Source organism: Littorina saxatilis, linkage group LG12 (assembly GCF_037325665.1).
Source record: "Littorina saxatilis isolate snail1 linkage group LG12, US_GU_Lsax_2.0, whole genome shotgun sequence".
In the NCBI taxonomy this organism is placed as follows: Eukaryota; Metazoa; Mollusca; class Gastropoda; order Littorinimorpha; family Littorinidae; genus Littorina; species Littorina saxatilis.
In genome coordinates, this window is record NC_090256.1 from 49796421 (window position 1) to 49809201 (window position 12781).

A 12781-nucleotide genomic window follows, 5' to 3' on the forward strand; every position below is an offset into this window, starting at 1 on the left:
AGAGAACGAGTGAGTTTGAGCACACCTGGGGTCCGAACTGATCACTCGGATCTCACTCTACCAAGGTTGTCAGCTGGCTGTTTGGGTAAGTTCTATTGTGGTTGTTGCTTTGTATTATTCTGTCCGCGGTTGTTGTGGGCGATCATTTTGGAGTTTGGAGTTGGGGTCAAGGCGAGGGTGGTTCGTCGACGAGATGTCGAATTTGGATCGGGATGAGCGTCAGTTGAGGCGGGCAGCTAGGATGGAGGAGAAGGTTCCAGCGACGTCTGCGTATGCATCCCTGGTGGTGACCCCTCCTCGGTTTACTGTACCAAGTGGCGGTGCGACGTTGTTGGCTACGGGTGGTACGCCGGGTGCGGTTTCTACGCCGAGGGTGGAGAGGTCTTTGGTGACGCCAGGATTGTTGGGGCCGAGGTCTGTTGGGGCGCAGCGTTTGGCGATGGGGTACGGTGAGGGCCAAGCTGTAAGGGGAGTGTCGCCGATCATGGTCCAAGGTTCTAATGGGTTTGACGATGAGTCGGTAGACAGGGAGTTAGCACGGTTCCGTAGTCAGGGTGAAAGCTTGGGTTTGCAAGGGGCGACGTTGGCCCAGTTTGTGATGGCCCAAGTGCGCAGGGAGGCGGCCATCGTCGAGGAGAGAGTGGCGCAGGCGAAGTTGCGGAAGGAAGAGCGGCGACAACGTAAAGAGGAACGAGAACTTCAGGAGAAGAAAGAAGAAGCTCGACGCCAAGCAGAAGCAGCCCAGCGTAGGGAAGAGATAGAGGCCAGACGCCAAGAAGAAGAAGCCCGACGTAAAGAGGAACGAGAACTTCAGGAGAAGAAAGAAGTTCGACGTAAAGAGGAACGAGAACTTCAGGAGAAGAAAGAAGAAGCTCGACGCCAGGAAGAAGAAGCCCGACGCAAGGAAGAAGAAGCCCGACGTAAAGAGGAACGAGAACTTCAGGAGAAGAAAGAAGAAGCTCGACGCAAGGAAGAAGAAGCCCGACGCAAGGATGAGGCGGCCCAAAGGAGAGAGGAACGGGAGTTCCAAGAAAGGAAAGAAGAAGCACGACGCCAAGAGGAAGAAGCCCGGCGCAGAGATGAGGCAGAGCGACGCCAGGAGGAGCGTCGCATACGGGAAGAGGAACTGCAAGCAAGTGAGGCGAGGTGGAAAGAGGAGTTAGCTCTGCGCACAGGGGGGACTGAGAGAGAACCGAGTTTTGACAAATACCGGGTAAAGATGTCCTTCTGTGATGACTCTGTCAACATTGACGACTACCTCCTCCACTTCGAGCGAACAGCGACAACACACAGGTGGAGCAGGGCGACATGGGCAGGTCGATTAGCAGACCAATTGAAGGGTCGCGCAGAGAGAGCATATCTACGGATGACTCCCGAGGATGCCAGCGACTACGATATGCTCAAGGTTGCGCTGTTAGAAGAGTTCCATCATACTCCAGAACACTACCGCCGGGAATTCAGAAACATCACAAAGCAAGGGGACGAGAACTTTGTACAGTTTAGTCGTCGGCTGCAGACCCTGTTGGATCAATGGATCGCGATGTCACAGTGTGCGGGAGACTATGACCGGCTGTATGACCTGATCCTGAGAGAACAGTTGATGTCAAATTTCCGGGGTGAGCTGTTCCAGTACGTCAGCGATAAAAAGCCAGCTACAGCCAAGGAAGCGGCGGTGTTAGCGTTCACTCACTTGGAATCAAAACGGGACGCCAGATTGTTCAACGCAAAACGTAACATCGGGGGCCAAATGGACGATGAGGAAAAGAAAAAGGAGAAGACTACAAGCAACGGGAGTACCAAGACCGGAGTGGGATCGGAGGAACAGGCAGAGCAGTCAGAGGGCCAAGTGAGGCCAGTAGAGGGCAGCAGGAACAAAAAGACGAACTGGAATCGGGAATACAACAATCGGGTGATATGTCATAGGTGCAATAAGACGGGACACATTGCCAGGGAGTGTACCGCGAACGCCTGCATGACGACCGAGCAAGATGACCAGACGAGATCTTCCGAGCCGTCAGAGCCGTTGTGCAAAGACTGCGAGAAAATTCCATTTCGGCCGATGGGAAGGTGCAAGGTTAACGGGAGAGACGCAATCAGTCTACGTGATTCAGGGGCAGACAAGACCATGGTAAAGGCTGCATTTGTTAGGCCTGAGGATTACACCAGCGGGACAGTGCACGTAGAGTTTGCCGACTTAGACTGCACAAAGACGTATCCCTTAGCATGGGTTGACGTAGAATCGCCGTACATCTGTGAGAGGATTCTTGCCATCGTGAACGACAACATCAGGCCTGACATTTTTCTGGGAAACCTAGCCCAGCTTACGAGCGGAGACTGGGTGGAAGTATCGATGTATCCCAGACGGGCGTTGTGTGCGGCAGTGACAACCAGAGCACAGGCTGAAGCAGGTACACGGCCGGTGAAACCGGTGGTGGTGGTGCAGATTGAAGGGCTGCAAGTGACTCCGGATCAGCTGAAAGTCTTGCAACAGGAAGATGAAACACTAGTGCGCGCAAAACGACTGGCGAAGGAAGGGAAACAGATACAAGCAGGAAAGGGCATGGTGGAGTTCAAGATGTCTCGTGGGATACTAAAGAGGGTTTATCGGGAGAAGAAATTGGAGTGTTCACAAATATGCGTTCCCAGATCCTTGAGGAAAGGACTACTCAAGTTCGCCCACGACACACCCATGGCAGGACATCTGGGAACCAAGAAGACCCGCGAACGTCTATGGGCAGATTTTTATTGGCCAGGCCTGTGCGGAGACGTGCGACGATATTGTCAGTCCTGCGACCGATGCCAAAAAGTCAAGCCGAAGGGACGAGTTGCCAAGGTGCCGCTTGGGCGGTGCTACTCCAAGACCAGGGAAACAGGAGGCAGACGGTGGCCTGTGCGAGCAAAAAGTTGCTGCCAGCGGAGCGTAACTACAGTACCATCGAGCGCGAGTGCTGGGCTGTGGTGTGGGGGGTGCGGAAGTTTGCCCGTACCTCTACGGAAAACCTCTCTGCATCCAGTCCGACCACAAACCCTTGGAGTATTTGGAGGGTTTGAAGGCGACCAACAAGAGGTTGATGCGGTGGGCGTTGGCTCTGCAACCCTACATGTATACCATCCAGGCGATTCCTGGAAGAGACAACGTGGGGGCCGACTTGCTCAGTCGCTCGGAAGAGTAACCAGATGTGGGGAGCATTAAACCATCAAAATGGACTGATTTTGGTGGGCTGGATCATGTTGCAAGTCCATGGATGTCAGTAGAGTTGTGTAGTGTTTTAGTTCAGGGGGAGTTGTGGTTTGATTACACGTGTTAGGATTCCTGGCATTGGTCAGAGGTGTGTGGTTTTTGGTTCAATACAGGGTGTTTTGTACTTGGGTGGGGGGTTTGTCACAAACTCTGCCCAAGTCCAGCCATGACTTATTTGGTAATTCGTGCATGAGCTGGGTTTCGTGCGGTTTTGGCTCAGATGGGTGCCTATACAGTGACTCGGTGTGGGTCCGTGGATATGGACAGCCAATCGCGGGAGTATATTCACGCACGTGGGGTTGCGTGGTGCGTGAACGAGTCACAGGCTCGAAGGTCACTGCTGTGTAAAACTGTGAAGAGAACGGATGGTTGATGTGAATGCTCTATCCGGCCGACCGGCGTGTTGATGTTTTATTCGACCCCGGAGACAAGTTGTGTTCCAGCTGTCTTGGTGTGGCTTCAAGGGTTCTACGGTGGTCAATCCTCGAACGGCAAGGTGTGTTGAAATTCTGTAGTTTTTCTCTCCTTCCGTGCTCAGGGTCAAAATTTGTTGGTTCGGTAGTGTTTGTGTATGAGAGAGTTTTAGTTTTTTAGTTTCCTTGGTTGTTGTCATTTTATGTGTTGGGTGTCGGGGGTAGAAAGGGGAGAGGGGGAACGGGAAACGAGGGAAAGGGGGTGGACAGTTTTTATTGTGCAAGAAGTAGGAAGGACGAGAGAGGGAATCTAAATTTGAAGATAAATGGAGTCCCCTTGGCACAAAGGACCTGTGCTGAAATGGCTCAAGCACAAGAAGTGGGGAGAGCGAGTTGGCTGGTGGAAAGAAGAAAAGAGGTGTCAGCAGTTACTGCGAGTGAACTCATGTGTGGGAAGGATTTATTTTTATGGAGGGTGTATTTAAGGTAGAGAGCGTTAATTCCAGAGAATAGTCGTGTAGTAGTTGTTAGTGCGGAAATTTGGAGACGAGGTACGGGAGGTTTTAAACGGGAGTTCACTGTCAAGACAGAAGACGGGGGGTTGGTTGTAAATATGTGACGTCATCACGGTTAGAGAAAGAGGAAAGAACGAGGTGCCACTATGTAATATGACTTAAATTCATAAGGGGTAAGAGAAGTGGCGTTGTTTGTGAAGGGGCTGCTTGTAAATGGTTGGGTCAAATAATGAAATAGGAATTGTTGATTATGGGGGCAGCCATGTTGTATTGACTTTGTGAAATGGGAGTTGTAAATACTTTGTACATTTATATTGATGATGGTGTCTTTACAATTGTATAAAAGTAAAGACTATAATTAGGTATTTAAGGGAGTGAAAATTGTAAGAATTATTACATAATTGGTCATGTTGGGACTCTGGTATTTTGATAATGATGTTGTGGTTAAAGTTAAATGGTAACTTTGACGAGATGGCCAGGGTGGTTAATTAAGTAGTTAATTATGGTAATTAATGAGTAATTAAGTAAAGAGGGGACTTTGAAAGTTGATTAGTATTGATAATTATGGGAAGTTTAATGAAGGAGATATTGTTGTTAGGAGAGTTAATTTATGGACTTGGTGGATAAGGGGAGATAATTAAGTATTGTTGGAGGAACAAGTAGTTATACTTGGCTTTTGTTCCTACGACAGCGTTCAAGCATAGAAGCGTGGCTGTGGGCGAGTCCAAGCCAGGAGAGACGAACGACACAGGAGACAGCATGAGTTTCCAGGAGAAAGATGCTTCCGACTCGTTACCCGGGAGGAAGGCGTGTTGTTGGTGGAGTGTTTGACCACCGGTGTGTCGCAAGTGTGAGCTGTGGAGGTGAGGTGGCCCACCGTCAGTGAGTAAAGTGGTGGAAAGTGCTGGCATGCTATTGCCACGAGCAATCTGTGCACAAGAATATATTATGGCATCTGTGTGCCTCGAGTTATGCAGCTGTGGCTTCACTAAGCATTGTGACCTATAAGTGAATTTAAACATATTAAAGACATAAAGATTGTGCAAGTGTTAGAAGAAACCAGGTAGAAATTGATTATTAATTAAATATTAGGTTAGAAAATTGGGTACCAGGCCTGGTTATTACATTTCAACGGGACTAATCTGGAGTGTCTTTGTTCTTTTCTTTGAGCGACGTTGATTTTTGTGGATCGGCGAGATGTGAACTGGACTTGGTTGTGAAACGTCATGATCATTACGCACGAAGAGAAAAGTATGTAGTGATATGGTAATTGGTTGTTATGAAGTAAGGTTGTTACGTGGTGAATTAATGTGAATGTGTTATTGATGAATTAATGTTCGTACCATTTATTGTGTTGAAATAAGTGGAAGATTCAACGGGACTAATCTGGAGTGTCTTTATTTTTTATGTTTTGTTTTGAGCGACGTTGATTTTTGTGGATCGGCGAGATGTGAACTGGACTTGGTTGTGAAACGTCATGATCATTACGCGCGAAGAGAAAATTATGTAGTGATATTGTAATTTGTTGCTATGAAGTAAGGTTGTTACATTGTGGATTAATTTGAGTGTGTTAGTGATGACTTAATGTTCGTACCATTTATTGTGTTGAAATAAGTGGAAGATAATTGAGAGTCTTGTTATTTAAAGTTAAGTTAATTAGTATTATTGGTGGCTGGGCCTACTGGTTTCATGTGTAGCTGCGTTTGGCGTTGATCGTATGCATCAAGGTTGAAGGCAGTGTAGCAATAAACGTAGGTAGTCCCTATCACGAGGTATTAGTGTAAATGTAAGTTAGAAATAATAGTAGTTAATAAATAACGGGGTTAATTGATTACTGTAGGGGAAGATAAGCGGATTTTGAGTTGAGATAAATTTATAAAGAGACCTTGATTTTTCGGGATCAGGGAATTAAGGTGATAGGTGGTAATATTTAGGGATATTTACAGTTCTTTTAGTATCAAGTTATAAATTCTCATAGCCAGTTTGTTTTGTTAAACTTTAAGATAATTCTTCCTTCTTCATCTATCTTTTATTTTGAGCGATTGTGATTGGGTGTGAATGTGAATGCGGTGATGTCGTGTGTGTAAATAATAAACTTTGGTTTGAATGTTGCCTGGTTGTGGAGTCAGTGATTAGAGTAAGAGTGGTTGACTGTGTCTGAGTGTTTTGTACGTTAAAAGGTATTCCTATACCTCTCCCAAAACTTAGGGGAGTTACACTGCTTCGTAACCAAAGTTGATTATCACGTGACACATTTGCCATATTTAGAGTTGTTTGCACAGTAAATACACCTGCGAAAGATAGCTCGCTTGAAACTGTCTTACATTTTAATTCCTTTGTAATTTAAAAATTACACAACACCATGAAAAATCATTATTGACGATCGCGAATCTCGATATAACCTTCGTGGTTGAAAACGACGTTTAAACACCAAATAAAGAAAGAAAGAAAGAAAGATCGCGAATCTGTTTTTATCAATAACACATTTCGAAAAGCTCTACATATGTAAAAAAAAAAAAAAATCGATTTCCTCTCCAGAGAAGGAAAACAAAGGCATCCCGTCAGGGATAAATGAGACCCGAAGGGAAGTAACTCATTTTACCTGAGTTCAGGATGCGTTCTCTTGTACCCCATTAATATGTGACCCTCCACCACGAAATGAGTCGCATGTCACCTCGCGCGGTTCTGCGCTAGGCTTAATATAAGTCCGGGGAGTGTATGGTAACAGTGTGAGGGTCACCTTAGTCACAGGCTTATAACTCAAACAGTTTTTGCTCATTTCTAAAACGGGTTTCACCACTGAATAGAGCATAAAAAACTCTTTAGGAAAATGTAAAAATATGAAAATCATGCAAAGGTGACATGCGACTCATTTCGTGGTGGAGGGTCACATATGTTCACCAACACACATCTGGTCTTGCTTTTACATGGGACAAGTTCATCCTTCAACGTTGACACTCACAGAAGATCTGTAACCTGTCATCTTTCAGAGCATGGTTGTAATTCTTTGACACATTTATTTTGTGAGTGACATCCTTAATAATTATTAAACTGTGAATTCAATTCAGAACAATCTTTGAATTTAATTCAGAACAATCTTTAAATTTAATTCAGAACAATCTTTGGATTTAATTCAGAACAATCTTTAAATTTAATTCGGAACAATCTTTGGATTTAATTCAGGACAATCTGTGAATTTAATTCAGAACAATCTGCGAATTTAATTCAGAACAATCTTTGGATTTAATTCAGGACAATCTGTGGATTTAATTCAGAACAATCTGCGAATTTAATTCAGAACAGAATCCCACACTGTAGATGAAGCAGCCAGGATCTAAGGGTTTGGTCTAGGTCCCAGCAGAAGGATGATCTTTTCCCAATTTAAAGGTCACGGTAGATCTGCGGTGTTGAAATTGATGGGTCGTGCAAGAATGATGGTACCTTGAAAGGCACAGCCCTCGTGGTGTAAACGAGTTTGGTCTCCATCTCCGAAAAGTCCAGGCTTTTACAGAGGGTAAGGCCATCTCGCCACTTGGTCACATACTCAAGATGAACAGCCTGGGTGCTCTCTGTGCTCTCTGTGCACATTGGACATTGTTTTTATGAATTGTTTGTTTGTTTGTTTGTTTGCTTTAACGCCCAGCCGACCACGAAGGGCCATATCAGGGCGGTGCTGCTTTGACATTTATAACGTGCGCCACACACAAGACAGAAGTCGCAGCACAGGCTTCATGTCTCACCCAGTCACATTATTCTGACACCGGACCAACCAGTCCCAGTCAGGGTGCTGAGTGTTGGTATGTGAGCACGTGACTAGATTACCTGCTCCCATATAAAAGCCTGGCCTGATCTGAGCAGGAGATCCAAACAGTTTTCACGAGAAGGAGTGTGCCTTTAACATTTTTCCCCAATGAAGATCACGATCATATTCCCCGTAATAAGCATACATCACTCTACACCGGCCCCGAAATGCCTGCGAGGGGGGGTCGGCTTGGTGTATGTAAGCTAGTATATCACGTCGATATTTCATAAAGACACGTAGAAGAGCGCTTTCAGCCGGCCTTCTCTTAACTCTACAGACTTGTCCCTAAGGGCCCCAGACGGGGATATTATGTCCAGTCATAGCACAGACAACGTGATGTCCGCATTTTTCTAGCTAGGGTAATAGTGTCATCCTGCGAACCAGTTATCGTCCGAAAGATAAAAGGTCATCTAGCGAATCCCCGCCAAAGTGTGTGTTTATTAATCTGCGTGTAGATGTATACGGTAAACACTCCTTCCCGTGGAGTCAGTCAGTTCGGTTTTCCATGTCAGATTTGGCCAGCTTTTACATGGGAATAGACCACCGCACCACTTGGTCCCGTACCCAAAATCAACACCCTGACTGCTTGCCGTGGTATAAGCCGACGCAGTCACCAAAACAAAAACTTGAATATTCATAGTTTCAGGGTTAGATATCATCGCAAACTTCCCATCGTATTGTTCCATCTATGTGTTCCTGTTTGAAGTATGAGCTGCGTGCATGGTCATCCGGAAAACCTCATCCATGCGTGTGTTTTCGTATCCCCTTTGTAAACCAAGATAGCAATTAAAAGCCGTCCAAAGTATACTTTTCACCAGGGTTTCAATATAGGCGCAACATTCTTCTCCCTTGAGAGTAGTATGCAAGTTAATTATAACAAGCTAGCGTGTGATAGGGGAAATGATGCAAGGGGACGTTATTACTGGAGGATGAAAAGGCGTTGCGTCCCTTTAAGCTAGGGGCTATTTTTCTGGAGGGTCTGATAATTTCTCGGGTCCGTGTATTGGCGACCGTAAGGGCGCCTTAATTGATTAATTTGATGACTTCGTTATAAGGTGAGGTCTCCGGGTGTGCAACAGCCCCCCCCCCCCCCCCCCCCCCCCCCCTCCCGGCCGTGTGAGAGAGGGAAAGCCTAGAAAGTAGATTTTCTGATGGTGTGTGTTTGGTGTTGGCCTTCATTGTATGTTGATATTTTTCTCTTGATTTAAACAGTATTTTATTCGTAAACAGACACATGATAATATAACAACATCATTAAGAAGGAGCACCTTCTTCATGGTTGAAAATGACGTTAAACACCAAATAAAGAAAGAAAGAATCTTCCATATTGCAGGAACTGTGGCTTCTTCGAGAGATCTGTTGAATAATGCAGTGAGTGGCATCGCAATAATATCTGCACATGCAGCCAGAACTCTATTTGAAACAGAATCAGGACCAGAGGCTTTGCGTACATCAAGATTCTTCAACATAATTATTAGATATGGACTCCAGGGAAAGGTAACCCCCCCCCACACACACACACACACACACACATACATGCACACAAACGCACACACACACAGACACACACATACACACATACACACATACACACACACACACACACACACACATACACATACACATACACACACATACACACGCGCGCGCACACACACACTCATGCGCATCCCTACTAACTATACTGACAACGAATAGACAAGTCGATTCCAGAGAAGGCACGTGGGAATAACGAAGGGCAGGATATCATGTAGGGGGCACGCGAAACTTAAGTACTTGTAGAGATGGGAATTTCAAGGCATGTGCCCTACTTGAAGGTGACATACAGACATACAGGCTCGAGGCAGCTGGCAGAGAGAGAGAGAGAGAGAGAGAGAGAGAGAGAGAGAGAGAGAGAGAGAGAGAGAGAGAGAGAGAGAGAGAGAGAGAGAGAGAGAGAGAGAGAGAGAGAGAGAGAGAGTGAGAGTGAGAGAGAGACAGAGACAGAGACAGAGAGACAGAGAGATACAGAGACAGAGACAGATACAGAAAGGGATAGGGATGGGTTTGGATAAATAACTACACATACATAGATGTAAGCCGACAGGTAGACGAGCGGACCGACATACAAGCCGAAAGACAGAAAGACAGACAGAGAAACAGGGCAGCGCTAAAACTCAATATAAGCTTATAGCTTGATGTTGATCGTAATCAATCATGGTTGTTATATATTATATCCGTACATTGTTGAAAAAAGCACTGTTTAACACAGACAGACAGACAGACAGACAGACACACACACACACACACACACACACACATACACACACACACACACACACACACACACACACACACACATACTACACACACACACGCACGTACACACACTCTTTATCCTCCCTGCCCTTACCGCACCCTCACTAAAAGACTTGCATTACGACACAAACGCAAGCCCAACGAAATTCGGACTCGAGACTGAAGTCTGACAATTGAATTAGGAAGAACAATTTCAAGTCTCATTTGCTACAACTCTCTCTTTGAACGTACTATCATCTTACCCTCTGGAGAAGCCAACCAACGCAGAATGCATCTAATCAATTATTTCCGATCACTGCTAGGACAAGGATATTGAACATTTGTGTTGTGAAGGAAACTTCCTAAAGATGCATGTTTCAGAGCATCTGTTATATTAATTAAAAGCAGTACGCACCAAAAAACGTGTACATGTTGTTGCTTTTAGCTTTCGCACACTCGTACAGACAGACAGACGGACAGGCGAACACTGGGCAAGGATGCTGTTTTGCCTTTTGTCGCAAACTGCCCTGTCGCAAAATTGCCCTTTCGCGAAATTGGTTTGCATTGTGATCAGTTACGCGGAAAGGAAAGTGTATTCGGATAGCTTTTCAAAGGCACATTTTCACAGATCATTTAGTTGATACCACTGGTAATAATGAAGATATTCCTTTATTGTCCGTGCATGGACCCGATACCATCGACATGATTTGTCTTTTAACACATACTTGCGAGTATAATCATAAAAGTTCCACCACATCAAAATGTCACCCAAAACCAAAATCCTGGAGTGCCACTTCTAGTGGATGCGCACGCTCAGAGACAGGCGAAACGAAGAGATTAACAGAGACACAGAGACAGGCGAATCGAAGAGATTAACAGAGACACAGAGACACGCTCAGAGATACAGAGACATCAAAGCTGCAGGCGGACAGATAGACACCCAGACAGAAAGGCAAGATGGGAGATAAGGCGACAGACGGTCTAACACACTAACACACATTGTCTCCCTGGCATTCTGTGCCCCTATCTGGCTGAGTGTCTCTGTCTCTATCTCCCTGACCCTCCCTCCCTCCCTCTGTCTGTCTGTCTGCCTGTCTGTCTCAATGGCTTGCTTCATTAGTTACACGTCTAACACACTTCGTGCTAACGTGATCTGGAAAACCAATCTTCCCCAGCTAATCCACTAAGCTTGATTGCGGTCAGGTTGGTGGAGAACAACAACCTACGACACTGTCGTTCATTTAAACACACTAGAACCAACTACCTGAATTTGACCTATTTCGATCTCTGAAACAAAACTTTGTTGTGTGCTTTGATCTGTGTGTGTTTTAAGTCTCATATTCATTTGGCGAAATCGACGAAGACTGTTTCACAAAGCTAGCTGCACAAAGCTTCGACACTGATTTGTTGGGGTGAAAAGACTTTGCAAAATCTTTGCGAAGTCAACTTTAGATTTAATTAAGGTCAGCTTTTAGTATTAGTGTGTGTGTGTATGGGGGGGGGGGTGGGGGGGGGGGCTTGAGGTCAAACGCCGGCACGGAATCAAATAATAGAGCCACGGTTAAGAGACCTATAGACAGTGTTCAGGGGACCCGAAGGCATCCAAAAGTTTTACTTTGCAAAACATCCCAATGTTTTCTCAGACTACAACCCCAAATTCGAAACTGTTGATTCACTCTCCAGACCAGCGCAGCTAGTTACACGTTAGTTTTCTCCTCATAGTGCTCAACTCAATGCTTGTTCCGACCACAGCCCAACATTCAACATTGTGGATTCACTCTTGGGACCATCGCAGCCAGTTACACTTTACAAACCTCCTCATAGTGGTCAACTCAATGCTTGTTCAGACATCAGCCCAAAATTTAACATTATGGATTCACTCTGTGGACCAGCGCAACTTATTACACGTTAGTTTACATCCTCATAGCAATTAATTGCTTTTGCAGACCACAGCCCAAAATTCAACATTGTGGAACCACTCTTGGGACCAGCACAGTGAAATAGTTTATTTCCTAATTTGCAGTGGAGGAAATGTGCGACTAAAACTGACTGACTATACGGAAAAGCATGTTCTGTTGTATGTTATGAAGAGCTTTGCAAATTCTGTGTTTCAGTCTATGTGGAAAAGCATGTTCAGTTCTGGTTAATTATGAAGAGCTTTGTAAATTCTCGGTTTCAGCCTATGCGGAAAAGCAGTGCGTGGAAAAGCATGTTTAGTTATAGTGGAATATACAGAGCTTTGCCAACTATCTGTTTCAGCCTATGCGGAAAAACAGTGCATGGAGGACGGCCAGTGGTTCAGAAACATCAAGAACATTACCTGGACAAACTACATGCCCTGCTCCACACACCAGGTATACACATTAAAATCGCCGAAGACAATTCCAAAGACGGCGGCTGCTATTTCTCGCAAACCCAGCATAGTCGGCAGAAATTATGGGATTGTGAATTTAAAAATAATCAAATATTAATTATAGAAATAAATACGTACCTTTTTTTATTTTTTATTTTTTTTTTTTTGACATTCTCACCT

The 12781-nt window shown here is 45.2% G+C and overlaps 2 protein-coding genes across 2 annotated transcripts in view; one reads left to right on the top strand and one right to left on the bottom strand.

The window, feature by feature from the left end:
* The window catches only part of LOC138982156 (uncharacterized), a 383732-nt gene that overhangs the window by 288030 nt on the left and 82921 nt on the right, over positions 1 to 12781 (bottom strand). The window lies entirely within an intron of this gene.
* LOC138983130 (calcitonin receptor-like) overlaps positions 1 to 12781 on the top strand; it is a 100916-nt gene that overhangs the window by 47880 nt on the left and 40255 nt on the right. Inside the window, exon 3 of the mRNA XM_070356537.1 lies at positions 12508 to 12602. Within this exon, the coding sequence (XP_070212638.1) occupies positions 12508 to 12602 (95 nt within the window). The remainder of the gene's footprint in view (positions 1 to 12507; positions 12603 to 12781) is intronic.